At 38.3% G+C, this 22,953-nt stretch overlaps 2 protein-coding genes across 9 annotated transcripts in view; one reads left to right on the top strand and one right to left on the bottom strand.

Moving 5' to 3' along the window:
• The window catches only part of LOC306861500 (voltage-dependent L-type calcium channel subunit alpha-1C-like), a 144,073-nt gene extending 139,742 nt beyond the window's left edge, over positions 1–4,331 (top strand). Inside the window, exon 48 of the mRNA XM_079403779.1 lies at positions 287–4,331. Coding sequence (XP_079259905.1) covers positions 287–637 — 351 coding nt within the window. The 3' untranslated portion in view covers positions 638–4,331. The remainder of the gene's footprint in view (positions 1–286) is intronic.
• Positions 3,698–18,361, bottom strand: napepld (N-acyl phosphatidylethanolamine phospholipase D). Of its 8 annotated transcripts, XM_079403778.1 has the most exons (7): positions 18,134–18,361; positions 15,745–15,825; positions 15,388–15,468; positions 9,744–9,978; positions 7,649–8,295; positions 7,344–7,458; positions 6,375–6,706 (listed from the first exon to the last, which is right to left on the bottom strand). In XM_079403778.1, the coding sequence occupies exons 4-7, from the start codon at positions 9,942–9,944 to the stop codon at positions 6,584–6,586; spliced, it is 1,086 nt and encodes a 361-aa protein (XP_079259904.1). In that variant the 5' UTR covers positions 9,945–9,978; positions 15,388–15,468; positions 15,745–15,825; positions 18,134–18,361; the 3' UTR covers positions 6,375–6,583. The 8 variants fall into 8 exon arrangements, with proteins under 8 accessions (XP_079259898.1, XP_079259900.1, XP_079259899.1 ...); XM_079403772.1 differs by lacking the exons at positions 15,388–15,468; positions 15,745–15,825; positions 18,134–18,361 and adding exons at positions 3,698–3,821; positions 10,966–11,094 and having other exon boundaries at positions 6,569–6,706; XM_079403774.1 differs by lacking the exons at positions 15,388–15,468; positions 15,745–15,825; positions 18,134–18,361 and adding exons at positions 12,016–12,145; positions 12,233–12,317 and having other exon boundaries at positions 5,939–6,706.
• Positions 18,362–22,953: the final 4,592 nt, after the last annotated feature.

The following is a 22,953-nucleotide window of genomic DNA, read 5'->3' as shown; positions in this document are numbered from 1 at the left end:
AAGTATTGTGATATTTATTAGTTACATATTACCATATTTACCTGGCTACACTACACAAAAAGTTCTTTATTGGCATTGATGGTTTCATGAAGAATCTTAAGCATACACAGAATCTTTCCATCACACATCACTTCTATAGACAAAAAAACATTTTTTTATCACAATGCTCCTTACACTAAGTAAAGAATGGTTCTTATAAGCATTTTTCACTGCAAAAACACCCTTAAAGAACCTTTAGTTTTAAGAGTATAAAGCTTTGAAAAGTTCTCGTTCTTTCTTTGCTCAGGTGTTGATATCTGAGGGTTTGGGTCGCTATGCACAGGATCCCACCTTCATCCAGGTAGCGAAGCAGGAACTAGCGGACGCCTGCGACATGACCATGGAGGAGATGGAGAACGCCGCCGACAACATTCTCAACGCCAACGCGCCGCCCAACGCCAACGGAAACCTGCTACCCTTCATACAGTGCAGAGACACTGGCTCGCAGGAGTCCCGTTGCAGCCACGCGCTGGGCCTCTCGACCGCCACGGGCTCTGATGAGCTGCTGGGGGCGGAGCTAGAGCACTCCGAGGGGGCGGTGCAGCGGAACAGCACTCTGTTGGAGGACGAGGACATGGAGTGCGTGACCAGTTTGTAGGGGGAACAGCAGCAGCAACGGAGGACTTCCTGTGTCTTAGCCCAGCTCTCTCTGAGGACACTGCTGTCCTGCAGTCTGACCCGTCTGTTGCGTGTACCTACCGTAGGGGTATAAGGCCATTCTGCTTAGCTGAGACAGAGTTGGTTTTTAGTTCGTCCGTGTGTTTGCGAGAGCACGAGCGAGTAGGTGTGTGTACGTTTGTGTGTGCGTGTTTCTAAAGTGCCTCACAGTTCTCACAACCTTGATTGCAGTAAGGAAAAGAAACCCTGACCGAGCAGGGAATGAAGGGAAAAGATGCGCTGTTGTTGCTCAAGCAGTGGGAGTTTGGGCTGACCTGTGTGTGACGGTAGGACTCGACAGCCGCAGCATCGGCGTGGACGCTCGGTGCCGAGCAGGTGGATCTTGAGGGCCGTGTCGGCAATTTGCCGCCCGGGGGTCGTCACAGGTTCGAGAGATGTTCAGAGGAACACATTGGCGTGGCTCTCTCTTTCCTTTCACGGGGCTGTCGTCCATCCATCCATTCGTTCATCAGGAGAAGTGTCATTGGCAAGCGCCCTCACGTCATCCTTCTCCTTTTCAGCTTTCTTTTGTGTTAAGTTGATGACTTTTGCTGCTTTTTTGGGATTTGATTTCTCTAGTTAAGCCTGCACATAGCTTTTCCTTTTATCAGCGGAAGACTGAAGTCTCTGATTTGCTCTCTTTCTTGTGTACCGTTACGGCTTTCAGGAAACTTGTTAGCTTTGCAAGGTACGGGTCATTGCATCAGTGGCCTTTTATTCCAGATCTGCTTCAGGTTTTATTTCCTTTTTTATTTTCCAGCATTTAGTGTCTATAATGTTGTTTATCTTGGATTGCACACAGTTTTTTTCTTAAATTATTATTATTGAAGGCGTTTAAGATGTTTATGCCAGATGCAGTGATGTGAATCTAATTCCTCTTACAGACACACACACAAAAAAATTATTTATTTATTTATTCCTGTCAGAGGTGAAGCGTGTTCCGCCGGGGGTTCGGTCTCTCTCACAATGTTTATTGGTAGCTCACAAGCTGTAAATGAGCAGTGTCACTCACCTGGACGCAGGTAGCACTGACAGGTCTCATGGCTGCTGTTGGATCGGACTCACGTTTGCTCTGAAACTACTGACGTTTCTTCACTGCTGATCTCCAGAAACATTCAGCCGACAGCTGCGATTCTGTCACGATCCCACCTGCTCTACACAGGAAACAGCAGGTCTTCGGAAGGTCAGTAAAGGTGCACTTTGAGGAGAGGAAGGGTGGAGTATTCAGGGATGTCTGGGTAGCGCATCATTTATGTAGTTCACACAGGGCTAAATATATGACCATCATTATGAAAGTACCAACATCAGCAGTGTCATCATCATACAATGTTATTGATTGCTATTATTATAATTACTATTATTGTTAAGGATATTTTTCTGCTGCGTTTAACACTGTTTCCATGCAGTTTGGCAGACACACAGAGAACTACTTATTGATCTATTATGCAAATAAGGTGTTGAAGCGTTAGCATTGTGTTGGTAATGTGTCGACGGGATGGAGTGCGTCCCCTAAACACATGCGCTGATGAGAAACCTGACCAATCCACTTCCAGGCGTCTCTCTGTTTGTGCCACACTAGACCGGGTTAGAAGTTCTGTCACCGTTTTGCACATTACTTCAGACGATATGAATTTCTCTTTCCATGTATGAATAGATAATTGACTATTTTTGTCTAGCTGACTCTTCACCTTCTACAGAGCGGCCTGGCGTTTGGTTCCAGGCCTCGAACATCGCATTCGATCTCAATCTCCAGTCCTGTGCCATTTGTTTGTTTTTTTATGGTTGATTGAGTTCCTGAATGTTTACAGGAGGTCTCTGCTCTGAGGACGATGCAAAGCTTGTGAAAAAAAACGTGACAAATGTAGCCAGAACCCAACCTGCTCTGTTCCAAAGCCGCCACCACACCCTCATATCTCCTACACACACGTGCCATATGTCATTGTGAGGCTGCCCCAGGCATATTTCGAGGCCTTGGTTGTGTACGTGTGCGAGTTTCTCCGAGCGCGTTTGTGTGGTGTTCGTGTTAGTATATGCAGGATGAGTGCGTGAGTGCATGCATATGTGCTTGCATACCACAAGATATGCAAAAACAATGCAATAACTTTGACTGTACAACAGTTTCCTTCAGAACTACAGCTGTACAAAAATGTAAGATACAGAGAGAAATATATTCACTGTTGTGTATTAAGTTACAGAACTTTAAATTGAAGAAACCTGTCATACTTGAAATCGGGTGCATTTGAGTATTGAGTATTTTGAAATAATCTTGTGCGGGTCAGTTTGGTTCGATGTTTTTCTTCTGTTGGTTTCAATTATCTCTGCATGAGGATTCTTTTGGTGTGCCAATCGTTTTGAGTAACTTTTTTGTTGTTTTCATTTTTAAACATTGAGGAAACACTGATGACGAGGAGTGAAGGTGTAAATACAGACGGAGGAGAGAAGCGTCTCGCTGGTGTGAAAATGATTTTGCATATCTTGTGCTCAGCTGAAAGGTGCATGATACGCAAGAGCAGCTCTCTCTCTTTCACTCTCGCTTTTTCCCTCTTTATCTTTTCATTCGCTCACCCTCCTTGTCCTTTCTTCGGCAGACATCACAGTGAAGGCGTTTTATGGCACCCGTGCGCCAGTGAACAGGCTCACTTTCAATAATTGGTCATGCACATTAATTCTCGCTATTATTTGAAGATGCAAGTGGAAACATTAGAAATCCCCTTTCATTTCTCAAGTCTCATAGACAATCTGCGTTCGGCGAGGAGATTTAGGTTGGAAATAATGGATCTGGATGCTAAGCTTGAATTTTTTGTTTGCATGGAGTCTAAAGAATCGACCTAGCGGACGGAGTCCTCCTCTCCCTTCATTAGCCAATGATTGTATATTTTTATAGACTTATAGAAAAGAATTAACACATGAGAAGAGACTATATAAACTCATCTATATCTGCTGAATGTCAGGGTTAAAATGGCTACACACAACCGTGTTTGAGAATGTATGTAGTGACTACGTATAGATAGAAATTAAATTTATGATAGAGAAATATAGAGTAAATAATTTGTATTCACCGCAGTAGCTCCTTTTGAAACTCCGCTCGTCTGGCCTGGTTTAAGCAGGATGGTTGGGGGTTTTTGCTGAGGGAGGAGTGCAATGAGATTAATCATGTGATTTTGAATCCGAGGGCTTTTTCACAGCTGCTTTATTCAGATCAATACATCACGTTCCCTTCCGAGCACCTGCACATGATAGAACAGTGTGGAAAAGCCACAAGCTTTCATGACACAAAAGCAGCGCCTGTGTTGAATGAAACCACTAATGAATGAACACAGAGAGCTGTCTGCTCAGGCCTTGGGGAAATGTACCAAATATTTGACTGAATATTTTATTAGTTGCTCAGTGAGGTTTTTGCCCAAATGGTTGTAATGTAGCTTTTCTTCTCTCAGAGAATCAGAAGTTATTTTCTATATTTGAATATACGAGAACTATTTATCAGAAGTTGAGATTTCGCACTGGTTGGAGGGAATGTCGGTGACGTAACGGATGGCATTTCAGCAGGGGAAGTGTAGGTTGCTCTCCTGATGGACTTTGATTGTGGCTTGTATTTCGGTTTGCCATCTGTAGCAGTAGCGTGCACAAGTTTCCCCAATAAAAAGAATAAATAAATAATAAAAAAAAGAGTATATTGAAATGGTTTGATGCATTTAATGATGAATATTTTTGGAAATATAAACCCCTTAGAAAAGAGTAAACTATGGATATCAAATGCGCAACATTGTAACAACCATTCAAGTTCACAACACTTTACACCGCAGGGTTTTTTATCTTTAGTGTTTTATTTGGATAAACCCAGTAATGCACGAACACAAAACGTTAGTGGATTTATTAAGGAATCTGTAGTTCAAGCATCAGCATTTGTGCCGTCCGGTGTTTCTGGGTTCATTCGTGTCCGTATGCCAATTCTGCATGTGTCAGACTGAAGGAACGTGCCGTGGGGTTGACCTTTGACCCAGAGAAAGCCTAGACAGGTGCAATGTCTGCCCTCTGGTTTAACATTTGTGTAGCACGTATCTCTAATGTCCTCCTTTATATGACTGTTAATTTGATATTATAAGTTAATGTAGAGCGTTAATGAGTTTTAATGATAAACTAAAAGCTGGTGGTGATGCAATAATCACAATTTGCACATTTAAACCACGTTTAGTTTGACACGTCGTACACATAATCCAAGTAAAGGATGAATTTATGCATAGATTTTAGCTGTCGTGTAAATATTAATTTCGCCCTAAGCTCAAAACGTCAAACTTGCCATAGTTTCATTTCCACAGGTGGGACGATAATTAATGCAGATTTGTTCAGGCCGTCTCCTGCAATAGGTAAGACGGCTCTTCAGTGTTTTATAGTGCACTGATTGCATTCAAAACCCCAACTGTGGGGAAGGGAAATGCAAAACCATTTATATGAACCAATTTGAGGTTTTCGAGTGGCATTTCCCTGCCTCTAGTTCCACCCAGCGAATGTAGCACTAGAGACAGAAGATGATGGGCAGAACGGCAACGATTATAATGAGGAGCTCAAAGAGGTAATATTGCACAAATCTCCATGTATGAGTGAACCTTTTAACAACTTATTCTTTACCACATCCTGCTTTCTTTCTGCAGAGATGGAAGTAATGCTCTGTTTGATGGCGTTGAGCTCTGGGCTTGATTTGTTGGGTCTCTTTTTCTCTAATGGGTGGCAGGACTGAGGGAGTCGATTCCCTGACGCTCGCTCGTCTACAGATGCAGTCCACAATCCTTTCTGTTATAGAGGCTGTAACCTGAATCTGCATTACACTATTTTCCTGCGGTCGGAGGCGGTTCGGTTTACATTTAACCACTTAAGACTCACGAAGGGAGGAATCTTTGAACTAAATTGCTTTATTTTCGGTGACCACATGAGCAGCTTTTGATTGCTTTTGATTGACGGTGCAGATGGGAAGTGTAGTCTCGAGGTCCTGAGCTGTTTGTTAGATTAACGAGCTGAATTAAAATTAGATGCGTGTTGTGCTTTTGGTAGAATTCGAAGGCATCAGTGCTGACCATTCAGGTCTCTCACGAAACACCGTCAGAGGTCATTCAGATTTTGGACTATGTAATGGAGTTTAGACCCCAGGTGTTATTGAGAACTCTGTGAGACGTCTGCATGGTCTGTCATTCCCTCCTCTACTTTTGCTGAGAGTCTTTTGTTTCATTTCATCATTCTTTCATTTGTTCATTTAGATTTTAAAAAGAATACGCTACGTAAATCTGAAGATTCAATCACTTTTTCTACTCCTATTTTCAAATAAAAAGTGAAATGAAAAACAACAAAAAATTGGATTTGTAAATAAGTGATTGTACAGTTTGTATCTGTATCTGTCAGTCTGTCTTTGGTGACAGAGTGTGTCTTGCTTATAACGCACGCTACCAGTAAATAAAAACTAAAAAATATCTTTAGATTGTATGGTTCTTGACAGGAAGTTTTAAATTAATCTCTGCTGTATATTCCTGTAATATTGCATTTTTATCTGAGGAATGATGTTATTAAACAATTGCAAATAAAGTGAATTTCCTAAGGTTTGGTTCTTCTATATCTTATGAACGTTTACGACCAATTAGGTCCTCAGGTAAGATCTCACCTGTCCAATGTTATTCCAGTCAGCAGAGGTTAAATTCAGATGTTCTTTTATTATGGTCACAGCATGATATTTTAAGTGACAAATTATATTACATCAATATAGCTATCTAATACATTTTTTAACATTCATATTGCATTGAATCCAGAGTCCAGCCACTGGATCAGCACAATCTGCAGCTGTAAAATAAAATATAAAAATGCAGCCTGTATATGTGTGTCTGCATACTTCCTGGGTTTCTGATTAGTGTGTATCCTTGTGGTTGATCTTCCGTGACTCTCCGTGATGAAGAGTGAAGAACAGATCTGGATTCAATCCATGATTCACCATAGCCTCACGCAAACATGCTGGAGGGTCAAGATAATGCTGAGATAGAGAGAAAAGAACAGAACGGAACAGCATGTAGTTTAAAATCTGTAAAATTACATATATATGTTTTTTGAAACAAGTGTCTTATGCTCACCAAGACTGCATTTATGTGAGAGAAAATACAGTAATACTGTGAAATATATAATTACAGTTTAAATGAACTGTTTTCTACTGAAATTAAAAAAAAAATTATAAACAAGAAAAAACCTTTTGAAAAGGGCCTGAACTGCAAAACATCCCTAACCCTAAACTGAATACCTAGAGCTTAAATAAAGGCCCAAAAATGTGTTCTCCCCCTTATTAATCCTCAGAATAACAAATATAACATGCATAACAAGACCTAATCCTAAAACACAGTAAAGCAAGTTCTCTCATTTAACTAAATCAGCTAACTATTGTAACTATAATCGGGAAAACCTGCTCAAAAATGCTTCTTCAGGCTAGACTCTCCCTCAGAGAAGCATGAATGCATAGGCGCAGCAGTGAAACCTGACGCAATACAACAACAAAGAACGGACTCCCCAACCACAGCTGGACAACAATTACACACAATCAGAGCAGTGACAGCCTGCCAGCTCAGTGGAGGCCATTCATACTGAGAATGAACATGTGGGAGAGACAGACAGGCTCATACCTCATAGGCTAAAGCAAACGTCCCCCAGTGAATGGCCAGCGATGTTTTGGCCTGAATGTCCATGTGAATCTGAACAGCCTCTTCAGGGTCCACATGCTGAGACTTCATGATTCCTCTAAGAACACAAGTTATATCATTAATGTACTTCAAAATGTACTTCAAATCCACACACCAGCTTTTTTGACACAAGAGGACCAAAAGTAATTCATCAAGGAGCCAACAACATTCATAATATCAAATAAGGTTTTTTGACAAAAGGTATTTGACAACTAGATTAGGAATCAAACTGCTCTTTACAGTCTTACCTGGGCAGGTACGCTCCAATCGGGATGGCAGCCAGGTCGAATGGTCCAAAGCGTTTTCCAATCTCTTTAAATGCTGAACAGTATCCTGTATCCCCAGCGAAGAAGAAACGATAATGGGGGCCTACGATTGTCCAGCTTCCCCATAATGCTTTGTTTTCATCCACAGGGGTGCGTTTGCACCAGTGCTGTGCTGGCGTGCAAAAAAATGTGACATTGTCATGCCCGGGAATGCGGCTTCCTACCCACCAGTCCAGCTCTGTGACATTCTCACAGCCTGCCTTCTGCATCCATTCAGCCAACCCGAGCGGCACAAACCAGCGCAAACCGGAACCGAAGCGAGCATTCAGGGCTGCCACAGAGTTTGCGTCGAGGTGATCGTAGTGTGTGTGACTGATCACCACTGCGTCCAGGCGAGGAAGCTGTTCAATGGAGCAAGGCGGGTCACGGTAACGCTTTGGGCCCATGAATGCCACTGGAGAGGCTCTCTGGCTAAACATGGGATCAGTCAGAAACACCAGTCCTTCCATCTCCACCAGTACAGTGGCATGACCCAGCCAGGTCGCTCTCACAGATGAGCCTGTTTGCCCACACTGGTCTGGCCTCTGCACGAAATACGGCTCCTGAATCGGCAACTCACGGTCCAGAACCTGAAGATAGAACACAAAAACATTTTTAAATTCATCAAATTCAAATTCATTTCAGATTTCATTTGATCAAAATCAAAAACATTTAATTAATTTAAATAAAGAAAAACATTTAATTCAGTTAACTTATAAATATTATGTATTCCTTATGAATATTATTTCAGGTTTTATTAATAGTTTAAATTGGTTTTTATTTAAATTTATGTATAATTTTGTATTAAAAAGACTTTGATAAAATTTACATTATACATTTACATTTCTATCTATTTAAAATGCATTAAATAAAATACATTAATGAATATAAAATTTAACATTTAAATACATTTACATTTTAAATTTGTGCATACAGTATATCATTATATATATTTATCATTCTAAATGTATAAATTATAAAATATTTACATTATAAACATAATATAATACAGTAATAAAATATAAACAATTTACTATTAAAATAATAATAAAATAACATTTATTTACTTATATCATTATTATTATTATATTTTATATACATAATTATACATATGTATATATATATATATATATATATATAATTATGTATATAATATATAATAGAGACTGGATGGTTCGCACTCTGAAAAACTAGACTAAAAAAATTATTTATATATTATATATTATAAATATAATTAGGTAGGAAAAAAAAAAAAAAACATATATACATATGTAAATATATATATATGCATGTGTGTATATATATATATATATATATATATATATATATATATATATTTACATATGTATATATGTATTTTTTCCCTACCTAATTATATTTATAAAGGCATAAATAGAAATACAATGTACATTTTCCTTTGTATGAAATTACTTTATATCCATATTTATAAAAATTACACATTTACAAATGATAATATATTTACTATTATACATTTAGAATTATTATACATATGTTTAAAAAGTAAATATGTAACTATTCCTATATATAAAATATATATAAAAGTAAATCTATATGAATTTTTATACTTGGAAATGTATAATCAAGAATAGATATAAACAGTGTGATATAAATGCACAAAATGCTAAAAATGTAAATACATAATTCTAAATAAATATAAAACTTAAAATATTAATATATAATTGTATATGTATAATTTAATGTAACAGTATACTGAAGTTATGTTCCTTTAGAAACAATATTTCACCATTCAAAGCGAATTCATTTTCAGTAACACAATGAAATAATATATGCCATTTAAGCTGCAATTTTTCTACTTTAAAATCCTATATACCCCCCCAGTTCCAGAGACAATCAAATGTTTATTCTGTTAATTATTTAATTAATTATTTATTCTACCAAATGTTTATTTAAACAATCAATGTTTAAAAACTCAGGAATATCCTTTGTGAGATATTTTAAATCCCACACTGCTGATTCAATGCATTCCTGATGTGTGTGTGTGTGTGTGTGTGTTTACCTCTTTGGCACTGGGAACATTACTGTTGTTCTTCTCTGTGAGGAACAGGCGAGCGATGGTGCTGTAGGAGGGGAACTGCCATGTTGTCCAGGGGTTCACAAAGCACCCACGAGTGTCCCGTCTGGAACACGTAACATCTTGCTCTTGCCTGTAATCCAATGGGAAGTTATTCCCTGCGGTGACTAAAGGTTCCTCTGCCATGGACGCCCCACCAGCCGCTGAACTGCACAAACACCTGTTAAAAACACATTTGAGCAATTTAAGAATAAAACAGCTTGCACATAACACACAACTGTCCTGCAGAAAACTCCTGAAAATACACCTTTATTCACACATGGCTGGTAATTACTCTCATTTGTCTGCATATACTTCTGTTTCTTTGTGCACATTGGCAAACATTGGCATCTGTATATAGATCATACACTGCCAGTACTGTCTATATATCCTTCTGCACAGCTTTTTATCTCCAACTGCAAAATTGTAGACGCAAACTGGACTATGCACCATTTAGTGTTCTTTTAAATTTGTCGAACATAAATAAAACTCTTTAAATGTACACAATATTACACGATCACAAGGGTATGCCACAGATTATTTACAGGTACATCTGAAAAAGTTCGTTTTTTTTTTGTAACTTATTTCAAAAAGTGAAACTTTCATATATTTTAGATTCATTACATGTAAAGTAAAACATTTCAAACGTTTTTTTGTTTTAATTTTGATGATTAGAGCTTACAGCTCATGAAAGTCAAAAATTAGTATCTCAAAATATTAGAATATTTACATTTGAGTTTCAATTAACGACCATCCCTACAGAATAAATTCTGGGTATCTCTTGTTATTTGAAGCCACAATAATGGGGAGCACTGCTGATTTTGCAATGATCCAGAAGACGAACATTGACGCCCTCCACAAAGAGGGTAAGTCACAGAGGGTCATTACTGAAAGGTGTGGCTGTTTACAGAGTGCTGTATCAAAGCATATTAAATGCAAACTGTTGACTGAAAGGAAGAAGTTGGGTAGGAAAAGGTGCACAAGCAACAGGGATGATTGCAAGCTTGAGAATACTGTCAAGCAAAGCTGATTCAAACATTTGTGAGAGCTTCATAAGGAGTGGACTGAAGCTGGAGTCAGTGCATCAAGAGTCACCACGCTCAGACGTCTTCAGGAAAAGGGCTACCAAGCCACTTCTGAACCAGAGACAACATCAGAAGCGTCTTACCTGGGCTTTGGAGAAAAATAACTGGACTGTTGCTCAGGGGTCCAAAGTCCTCTTTTCAGATGAAAGTAAATTTTGCATTTCATTTGGAAATCAAGGTCCCAGAATCTGGAGGAAGAGTGGAGAGGCACAGAATCCATGTTGCTTGAAGTCCAGTGTGAAGTTTCCACAGTCCGTGATGATTTGGGCTGCCATGTCATCTGCTGGTGTTGGTCCATTGTGTTTTCTGAAGTCCACAGTCAATGCAGCCATCTACCAGGAAATTTTACAGCACTTCATGCTTCCTTCTGCTGACAAGCTTTATGGAGATGCTGATTTCATTTTCCAGCAGGACTCGGCACCTGCCCACACTGCCAAAGGTACCAAAAGCTGGTTCAATGACCGTGGTGTTACTGTGCTTGATTGTCCAGCAAACTCGCCTGACCTGAACCCCATAGAGAATCTAGAGGAAGATGAGAGACACCAGACCCAACAATGCAGATGACCTGAAGGCCGCTATCAAAGCAACCTGGGCTTCCATTACACCTGAGCAGTGCCACAAACTGATCACCTCCATGCCACGCCGAATTGAGGCAGTAATTCATGCAAAAGGAGGCCCAACCAAGTGAGTGCATAGAAATGAACACTTTTCAGAAGCCTGACATTTCTGTATAAAATATCCTTTTTTTATTGATCTTATGTAATATTCTAATTTTAGGAGACACTGAATTTTGGGTTTTCATTATATGTAAGCCATAATCATCAAAATTTCAAGAAATAAAGGCTTGAAATATTTCACTCTATGTGTAATGAATCTATATAATATATGGGTTTCACTTTCTGAAATGAGTGACAAAAACTATTGACCTTGATATTCTATTTTTTTAGATGTACCTGTATGTACCCAGAGTGTCTAGTTATAACACATTTGTTAACGAGAACATAATACACCCTTAAATATGAAGAGAAGACAAGTCTATAACCAACCTGAGAACACAGGAGCAGATTATAAAACACAAAATTTAAGGCTCGCAGACATTCGCGGGTTTGTGTAGTCAAACAAATGAATAATACCTTGAGTTGCGCAGGTACGTACCAATGCGTCAGTCCCGCGAGCAGCAAACTCGAGTCTGTCGGTGTTGGGAGCGTCGCGAGCGCGCATCACCAGAAGAGCAGATGTAAGAGCGGCCATAAGGGACAAAACCTAAAAACGAAACGCGTCAAAGTTTGTGTCAACACATCATCTTTTTGATGTTTGTGTCAACACATACAGTCTATGGTCAACACTCACAGTTCGTTCGACTCATACGAAGCTACAGAGCAAGAGAAACAAGCCTCTTAGATTTATGCACGCGACGTTTACTTCCGTTTTTGCTGCATTCTAAAGTGTCATATCTGATGTACTGGTTTCCTGTCAGCCAGTAAGTTTGAACACCCACTCAACAACGAGCTAAGCCAGACCAGACTGCTGATCCTTTCTGTCAAACCTGGAGCACATATGCGTGTGAACATCCCTACTGTCTCTATATGATTCATCTGATGTAGAATATCATTCAGGTTGGATAAACTGCTTATAATGATCATAATCAGTTAGATTGGTCTCATTTAAATCTGAAAGAGTAAGTAGCCATTGGCTAATTTCTAGTCAGTCAGACTAGTTCTTCAGACACAGTTTGAACATGGTGGCTATGTTTATGCAACTGGTCCCTGATTTATCGCGTATTTTTAGCCTTTCGAACAGAGAGCTTTGATATTATTTACTTAAGTTAAATGCACTTGCAATATTTGACCACAAGAGGGCAGGTTAGTGAAAGACTTGAGGCAGTAACAATGCATTGAAAATGTGTGAATCAGAATTCTGTTGCATTAATTTTCCCCATGAGAAATAATTTCAATGCGAGTTGAATATGTGGAGGAACATAGAAAAGCATGCGCGTCTGCTTTCACTGTGTGCTGAACAGTTGAGATCAGTACAGTCAACAAATGTATTACTGAAAAATGCCTATACACACTCTTCCAGAGCCTAGGGTGAAGTCGTTATGGTCATTAACAATGATGTGCGACCACCTTTGAAGTTATTCTTCTGTATCTTGCAACCAACATTCAGTGTTAATACATTAACAATGTGGAGTGCACATCAAAAACAAATACTATAAATGGCTGCCCACTGATCCGGGTGTGTGTTCACGGTGTGTGTGTGTTCACTGCTGTGTGTGTGCACGTTGGATGGGTTAAATGCAGAGCATGAATTCCGAGTATGGGTCACCATACTTGGCAGTATGTCACTTCACTTCACTCAAGAGGTGAAATGAAATGTCAGTCATAAACCTGCCAGCAACGAATTAAATTTTCAGATGCCCCTCTGATGTGAACCATAGAGTGAAAGAAGACTATGCAATGTAACTTAAAATAATAAATTGCTAGAGAGATGACATTACCAAAAAATTGTGATGTTTAACCTGGTAATGGCAAGTTTGTAAAACTTTTTTGCATCCATCCACCACATATGTTTTGTGTTATTGTACATATAAAATGCTTTTAAAAATAGGCATTTTCGATGTTTCCCTTATTGAACATACTCAGCTCAGGTAATGGGCAGTACTCTACTAATCAGCTAATGAGGAAATTCAGTCCAACTGTATTCAATAAAGGAGACATCAACTACAGTGCTGGGGAGACTTCAGGAACAGCCGGAAAACCATTGGCTTGTATATATATCTCAGCTTCTCCTTGTCTGAAATGTTATTAAAAGTTAAATGGTGTTTTTTTTCATATCCATGTGATCTTCCTGATGTATCAGCAACAGTTGTGTCACACGTGGCACTCATATATGTTTACGTGATGTGAACCGCATCAAACAACTAAACTGACCATAAGCTTATAACACAGGACACAAGTCAGAATATACTGAATAAATATAATAAATGAGCTGTAATGCTCATCAGTCTCATTGAAGATGAGAAGAGTTTCTGTGACTTCTGTTTGAGCATCTTCTGCATCTTCTTCTGTCATGGCTCTAAAACTTAACCAAAGTAAATACTTTATTTACTTATTGCTCATGTTAAAATGTGGTGCTAGTGGCTAAACGTGTTAGTCGCACACACATATGCCCTAAAGTTGTGGGTTCTAATCACAATGCTGCATGCTATAATAACAATTTGGGTCCATATATCTAACAGAGAACACAAAAGAAAAGCCCGTGTGACATGACGTTTGTGGCTCAGAGGATAATTGTTTGCATTTTGTACGTAAAACTCTTGGTTCAAATCCTGGTTTTATATTATGTATTGTTATATTACAGCTTATTTAAAAAAAATAAGAAATATCCCCAGCACCCATCAAGATCCTGTGGCTCAGTAGGTAAATTGTTGCCTTTCAATTGTGAAGTGCTGAGTTAAAATCGCACTGCTTATGTTAAAAGTATCACATATTGCATTATATCCAACAAAGTGCCTCAAATGCTAGCACACATCGTGAAAGCCACATTGGTGCTAGTGGCTAAACACATGTTAGTCATATATGTGGAAGAGCTACAGCTGTGGGTTCAAATCCCACCACTTCATGTTATACAATTTTGGCCAATATAAAACATTATTAATTGTTGGATTTGAACCAAGACTTTTATGCACCAAAGGCAAACAACTATCCTCTGAGCCACAGGTCTTATTGCAGATTATCTTTTGTGTTTTGCTTAGATATATTTTCAAAGTTTTTCTTTTAATATCATATTCCAAAAACAAAATGCAAACACAACAACTGAGATTAGTTCAGTTGGTAAAGTACTAAGCTGCTATCACGAAGTCGAAATCCACCTTTGCTTTTGTTAAAAATCTCACATTTTGCATTTTCACATTTCAAGTGCCATATCAAACATATCACATACTGTATGTGAAAGAGCTACAGTTGTGGGTTCGAACCCCACCACTGTGTATTATAACAATTTGGGTCAATATGTCTAACAAAAACGCAAAATAAAAGCCTTTCTGCCATGAGACCTATGGCTCAGAGGATAGTTGTTTACCTTTGGTAAATAAAAATCTTGGTTCAAATCCAAGCATTACTAATGTTACAGTATTTATTTTCAAAGTTTTTTTTTAAATTATCATATTCCCAACAACAAAAATATATACAAAAATGATCACTGAGATTCAGTAGTTCAGTTGGTAAAGCGTTTAGCTGCAATCGCAAAGTCCTGAGTTCAAAACCCACTATTGCTTATGTTAAAAATCTTACATTTTGCATTATATCCTACAAGGTGCCAGTATGTGTTGTGAGAGACCCAGTGGCACTAGTGGCTAAACACATGTTAATCACATACATGGAAGAGCTACAGTTGTGGGTTCAAATCCCACCACCGCATGTTATAATAACAACCACCGAGATTCTGTCTTTATCTGAAACTCACAGCTCACAGGTGAATAGTGAAGTATAAGTTCCTCCACGTACCCAGACAAGAGATCTGTGGCTCACAGGTATGAGTGCTGCCTCATGGGTTCAGAGGTTGCTGGTTTGATCCCAGCCAGGTCTCTGCAATATGAATGTGTGGTGTGAGTGAAGGCTGTGTGTAGAGGAGGGGGATACCAGTACGGTCTCCCCCTGGAGCTTCCAGTGCAATGTCCAGCAGAGGTTATGCTTTTGACCAGCCTGAAAAAAGTTATTTAGCTGTATAAAATTTCACATTCGCCGTCCCTTCCCCACCCACTTAGGTTGCCATCATTTGCTTTTTAAAGGTGTCACCCTTCAAAAAGAAAGTGATGGCAACCTACACATTCAGTACCCAACAATACACATTATCATAATCACCTCTCCACGAGCAGATATCCATCATTATGGTGAATGTCCACATGTCCCAGAAATCTGTACAGTCCAAACACATGCCTTATTCTGTAAAGGAAAGACATATATAAACAAAGACTCTATATTGTGCGTACAAAAGCATTATACATCTCTAAAAGTAGATCATGTGGACATCAGTTACATTTTTTTTTTGCCTTAAAAGATTTAAAACTAAAAATATATATAATCTTTACTTTTCAAAAAAGCTAAGAATCTACAATCAGACATTTGCTGCCCTAAAATATTATATTTTGTGCAACCCACACAGAGCATATCAATTGTTGTCACACATTGACTATATTATTTTAAAGGTCTGACACTGGAGTTTAGCAAAACAGCTAACATGTAAACAAAATCTGTGGTAAACCTATATTAAAGATCTCACTGCTTTCATACACACTTAGCTGTCAAATCAAAGGATTAGTCTGAGACTTTTAGGCCCGGTTTCACAGACAGGGTTTAGGCTAAACCAGGATTGGGCCATAGTTCAATTAGGACATTTGAGCATTTTTTATAAACGTGCTTTGGAAAAAAACATTACTGGTGTGCATCTTGAGACAAAACAAATGCACTGATATATTTTAAGATCAGTCAGTGCAAGTTTCTTTCTGTTGAACCAGCTCAGACTTACATTTTAGTCTGGGACTAGGCTTAAGCTTTGTCTGTGAAACTGTGGGTTAAGCAGAGAATGACAGCGCGTGTCAAATAAATACCTGCATTATCTAAATACTACAGCAAGCACATTAAAGACCTGCTCGATACTTACAGGTGCATCTCAATAAATTAGAATGTCGTGGAAAAGTTCATTTATTTCAGTAATTCAACTCAAATTGTGAAACTCTTAAATAACTTTATTTAAACTACTTAAATAAATCCAATGCACACAGACTGACGTAGTTTAAGTCTTTGGTTCTTTTAATTGTGATGATTTGGGCTCACAAAAACCCACCAATTCACTCTCTCAACAAATTAGAATACTTCATAAGACCAATAAAAAAAACATTTTTAGTGAATAGTTGGCCTTCTGGAAAGTATGTTCATTTACTGTATATGTACTAAATACTTGGTAGGGGCTCCTTTTGCCTTAATTACTGCCTCAATTCGGCGTGGCATGGAGGTGATCAGTTTGTGGCACTGCTGAGGTGGTATGGAAGCCCAGGTTGCTTTGATAGCGGCCTTCAGGTCAACTGCATTGTTGGGTCTGGTGTCTCTCATCTTCCTCTAGATTCTCTATGGGGTTCAGGTCAGGCGAGTTTGCTGGCCAATCAAGCACAGTAACACCATGGTCATTGAACCAGCTTTTGGTTCCTTTGGCAGTGTGGGCAGGTGCCGAGTCCTGCTGGAAAATGAAATCAGCATCTCCATAAAGCTTGTCAGCAGAAGGAAGCATGAAGTGCTCTAATATTTCCTGGTAGATGGCTGCGTTGACTGTGGACTTCAGAAAACACAGTGGACCAACACCAGCAGATGACATGGCAGCCCAAATCATCACTGACTGTGGAAACTTCACACTGGACTTCAAGCAACATGGATTCTGTGCCTCTCCACTCTTCCTCCAGATTCTGGGACCTTGATTTCCAAATGAAATGCAAAATTTACTTTTATCTGACAAGAGGACTTTGGACCACTGAGCAACAGTCCAGTTCTTTTTCTCCACAGCCCAGGTAAGACGCTTCTGACGTTGTCTCTGGTTCAGAAGTGGCTTGGTAGCCCTTTTCCTGAAGACGTCTGAGTGTGGTGCCTCTTGATTCACTGACTCCAGCTTCAGTCCACTGCTTGTGAAGCTCTCCCAAGTGTTTGAATCAGCTTTGCTTGACAGTATTCTCAAGCTTGCAATCATCCCTGTTGCTTGTGCACCTTTTCCTACCCAAATTCTTCCTTCCAGTCAACTTTGCATTTAATATGCTTTGCTACAGCACTCTGTAAACAGCCACACCTTTCAGTAATGACCCTCTGTGACTTACCCTCTTTGTGGAGGGCGTCAATGTTCGTCTTCTGGATCATTGCAAAATCAGCAGTGCTCCCCATTATTGTGGTTTCAAAGAACAAGAGATACCCAGAATTTATTCTGTAGGGATGGTCGTTAATTGAAACTCAAATGTAAATATTCTAATATTTTGAGATACTGATTTTTGACTTTCATGAGCTGTAAGCTCTAATCATCAAAATTAAAACAAAAAACTGTTGAAATGTTTTACTTTACATGTAATGAATCTAAAATATATGAACGTTTCAACTTTTTCACGACATTCTAATTTATTGAGATGTACCTGTAAATACAAACATAATAATGACTTAAATACACAATGAAGACAGCTAAATTAGTACAAGTGACTTTACAAGAGAAGTTACTTACAGGTGAGTCGCGTGACATCCTCGATTCGTGCACTTTATCGCAGTATATTATGGTTTTGTTTCATTCTGGCCTGAAATATGTGCTGTTGAGTCACATTAAGAGTCTGTCACTGAGCTGTCGTGCAGAATCTGCACTTTCACGGCCTTAAGTTGTTGTTGACACACTGCTGTCAGGTGTCATGCTGACAATGATGCACAGTTCGCCGGAGGCAGAGTCCGCTTGCGCCCCTAGTGGTGCAGACGACAAACTGTACGTTACCTTCCCACCAGACGAATCGTGTTATAGTGCCAGTACTATAACTCATTACTTAAACGTGTACTTTACTTTAACATTTACATACTCAAGCAGAATCCCTATTTATCACGTTCAATGTAAGACAGGTGAAAACAGGTGATCAGCGGCTCCCTCTTGTGATCTTAAGTGTAGCAGATTTATTAAACGAGACGCCAAACTGGAAGAGGATGATCGATGGTGAGAAGACACAAATGTGTGGTTTTATACATGTTAAAAGAAATCTATAACTTTGTCATCATCTCGAGCAGCAGATAAACACGGAATCGAGCAGTTAATCGACTCAGATCAGCTCGCAAATGATGGGTAAAATGTCTGATGTTGAACTTGAGGCCACATGGCCAAAATACAAACACAAATAAAATACAGGACAAAATATCTTCCAAGACTGTTTTGGGGGTATTTATCTGTTGGTAAAGTATATGCTTTTTTGTTTTTTAATCTAAAGTGACTTTTTTCGTCTTTGTTCAAACAGCATTTATAGCAAAGCTTCAATGGTTGTGAAGGCACGCTTGGCAGCTCTCCCGTGTGGACATAAAGTATATCTGCAGGACTGAAAGGAAGAGAAACGCTGCTGTCTGTTTCTCTTAGTGTTAATAATAATAATACAAACAATTGTATGACTCTAATTATTGAATTTATTGTGTGCTGAGCATGGGAAACCTCTCGTACTTGAGAGTCCTACTATTTTTATATATATATTTTTAAAAAACTGCCATTTACCTTGTCCAGCTCAATTATTCAACATCTGAAATGAATACAAGTTGTTTTACACGTGGAGTCCTGTGTTCACATACATTATTGCTTTCAACATTTTTTACATTTACAGCAAAACACCCCCCAAAAAATGATTCTCGAAATCCCAAAAAGGGAATCATCATCATAAAGGATAATTGTTTGCCTTTCATACATTAAACTCTTCCTTCAAATTCTGCATTTATTGAAGTCTTTTTATTGTATATTTGACCACATTTATATCTAAAATAATATCCCCACCACCAAAACTCAGTGGCTCAGTAGATAAAGTGTTGTGTTTCTGGAGTCCTGAGTTCAAATCCCACTATTGCTTATTTTAAAAATATCACATGCTGCATTTTATCCAACAAAGTGCCTGAAACACCAAAACACACCTCGTGAAAGTCACAGTGGCACAAGTGGCTAAACACATATTAATCACATACATGGAAGAGCTACCCACCACTGTGTATTATAATAAAAAATGTGTGTCAATATACAGCATCTCACAAAAACACAAAAGAAAATACAATGTGCTATGAGACCTGTGGCTTAGAGAATAATTGTTTGCCTTTGGTACATAAAACTTAAAAATGTTATTAATGTTATACGTTTTCAAAGTTTTTATTATTATTACCATATTCCCACCAAAAATATAAAAACAACCACTGAGATTCAGTTCAAATCCCACAATTGCTTAGGTTAAAAATATCAGATATTGCATTATATCCAACAAAGTGCCTCACACGCCAGCATATATTGTGAAAGCCACAGTGGTGTTAGTGGCTAAAACACACATTAATCACACTTATGGATGCACTGGAGTCGTGGGTTCAAATCCCACCTCATTGTATTGGACACAATCACTACAGCATAGCTTTAAAAAGCCTTTATCTGATACTTTATTTGAAACTCACAGCTCACATACAGGTGAATAGTGAAGTATAAGTTCCTTCACCTGTCCAGACGAGATCTGTGGCTCACAGGTATGAGTGCTGCCTCATGGGTTCAGAGGTTGCTGGTTTGATCCCAGCCAGGTCTCTGCAATATGAATGTGTGGTGTGAGTGAAGGCTGTGCCTAAAGGAGGGGGATACCAGTACGGTCTCCCCCTGGAGCTTCCAGTGCAATGTCCAGCAGGGGTTATGCTTTTGACCAGCCTGAAAAACGTTATTTAGCTGTATAAAATTTCACATTCGCCGTCCCTTCCCCACCCACTTAGGTTGCCATCATTTGCTTTTTAAAGGTGTCACCCTTCAAAAAGAAAGTGATGGCAACCTACACATTCAGTACCCAACAATACACATTATCATAATCACCTCTCCACGAGCAGATATCCATCATTATGGCAAATTTCCCAGAACCCTGCACAGTCCAAGCTCATCCCTTACTCTGTAAAGACATAAACAAAGACTCTATACCATTGGTCTCAAACTCAATTCCTGGAGGGCCACAGCTCTGCACAGTTTAGCTCCAACCCTAATCAAACACACCTGATCCAGCTAATTAAGCTAAACTCTGCAGAGCTGTGGCCCTCCAGGAATTGAGTTTGAGACCAATGCACTATACATGTAATTTTAAATTTTACAATAGTATTATAAATAATCATAAAACTAATAGATAACATGGAATCAGTTTGTCTTTAAAGATTAAAAACTAAAAGATCCTATATAATCTAGAAGGTGTAACCCCTCAAAAAGAAAATGATGGCAACCGACACATTACTACCCAACAACACACAGTCACACATTATAAGCATTACCTGTTCATGAGCAGATGTCCATCATTATGGCTAATGTCAGTCCACATGTCTTGGAAGTCTGTACAGTCCAAACACTTATTCCTATTTCTGTGAAAAACATAATCAAAACAAAATAAGATATAAACATACACTTACAGTGGTGGCCAAAATTATATGACACTAGTATTTTCACCAGCTAAAAAAGTATTTTAAGTCAGTTATTTCTATCTTTTGCTGTAGTGTGTCAGTAGGAAATATCAGTTTACATTTCCAAACATTCATTTTTCCATTAATTGTAATAGTCCAGTGAGATTTTTGTTTGCACAAGGAGTCTGACAACAGCCCGTGCACCACATATAGATGTGATCTGATCATCATCCAGTCTGTCTGGAGTAACATGAAGAAACAGAACAAACTGTGACAGACTAAATCCAGAAGAACTGTGGCAACGTCTCCAAGATGCTTCAAGAAACCTACCTGCAAAGCTACAGTACTGTTAAAAGTTTTAGGCACTTCTGTAAAAATGCTGTAAAACGACGATGCTGTCAAAAATAATTTCATATAGAATTTCTTTATCAATTCACTTCTATTAATTAAATTAAATAAACATTTGGTGTGACGATCTTTTGTGTTTAAAGCAGCTTTTGCCCTCGGTGCACTTGTGCATAGTTTTTCAGTTAGCTTTGCATGTAGGTCTCTTACCTGTCACTTTTCTCAATGCTGGTGTGGTGGAACCAAACAGAGCAGTTTATAATTCCAAGACAGCTCGTTTTAATTATCTTACAGAGGTACTTAGAAATTTTAAGCATTATATTACCATTAGAAAAACACATTTGTTTTTACAATAATGAAAAATGCGACATGTTGCAATCTCACATCTGACTAGTATTTTCAGCCTGGATATTTGCTTCACCTCATGTGTTATATTGTTCAGTATCCTTGCAGAACACTTGTGTTAGAGGAAACAGGTCAGCAGAAGGTTTCTATGAGAAACAGATTGCAGGCCGTGTTATCCCACAGAACACACAGTAATAATAATCTCATCATAGGCTGGACAGGTTTCACAGCAGATAAACAGACCTCATTCAGGCATTTAGTGCACAGACTAATCCACTATTTTGAGCTTTATCACCATTTCTCCACATGGACACATTTACAATACACTCTGATCTAAGTGGTCAAAAAGTTTCTCTCCTTGTCAAGGTAAATTCGGAGTAAAAGTACATTAAAGAAGATTTAAAGTGCTTCTACTAATTTTTTTCTGATCCACAGTAATCAGGGCTAAGTACAATGCAGGTCAATGCAGCACAGTAATGCATTTGGCATGATATACATTACTAACGTTACATGTTTGTTATTAGGAGATATTATTACTAAAATGAGTTAAGAGCACAGTCGAAGATCAACTTTTGCTCTGTTGGTGTTATTTAACATGTTCCATGGCACCATTTTGTTAATTTATGGTAGGGGAGGTCAGGGTTATACAAGGCAAGTTAAATGCAATATATCTCTGCAATCACAAACAAGGCAAGCTAGAGCAATGACACTCAACACATGCTTTTATTAAAACATTATATAAATAATAATAAACAAAATTATAAAATAAAATAATACATTTTGTTACCAGCAAATAATAGGCTAAAATATATATAAAATCAAATTATATTTGAAATGAAACTTAAGGACGGTTAATAAATATTTATTGCAAGTAATATGCTAGTTCTACCATTTCTTTTGGTATTAGACTGTTCAGTGAATATAATGTGTATGTTTAGGGTCCTTTTTGCAGTTGCACTTATGTTTCACAATTTTTTATTTATTTATTGTATGTTTGTGTGTGTGTGTGTGTGTGTGTGTGTATGGACAGATGTATATGTATATCTTTTATTATTATTTGGTGCAGTATTATTGAAAATGTTTTGAATATTTGTTTTTATATTTATTTGTTATTTTGTATTTATGTTTTTTTTTCTCTTGCAATTGTATCTTTCATTGTACTTTCTGCAATAATTTAATCTTAGTATTGCTAAGCAGAAAAGTAAATAAACTTCAAAC

This window comes from Barbus barbus (assembly GCF_936440315.1).
Source record: "Barbus barbus genome assembly, chromosome: 42".
NCBI classification, from domain to species: Eukaryota; Metazoa; Chordata; class Actinopteri; order Cypriniformes; family Cyprinidae; genus Barbus; species Barbus barbus.
Note: the sequence above shows the minus strand (reverse complement) of the source record. Positions and strands in the feature narration are given on the sequence as shown.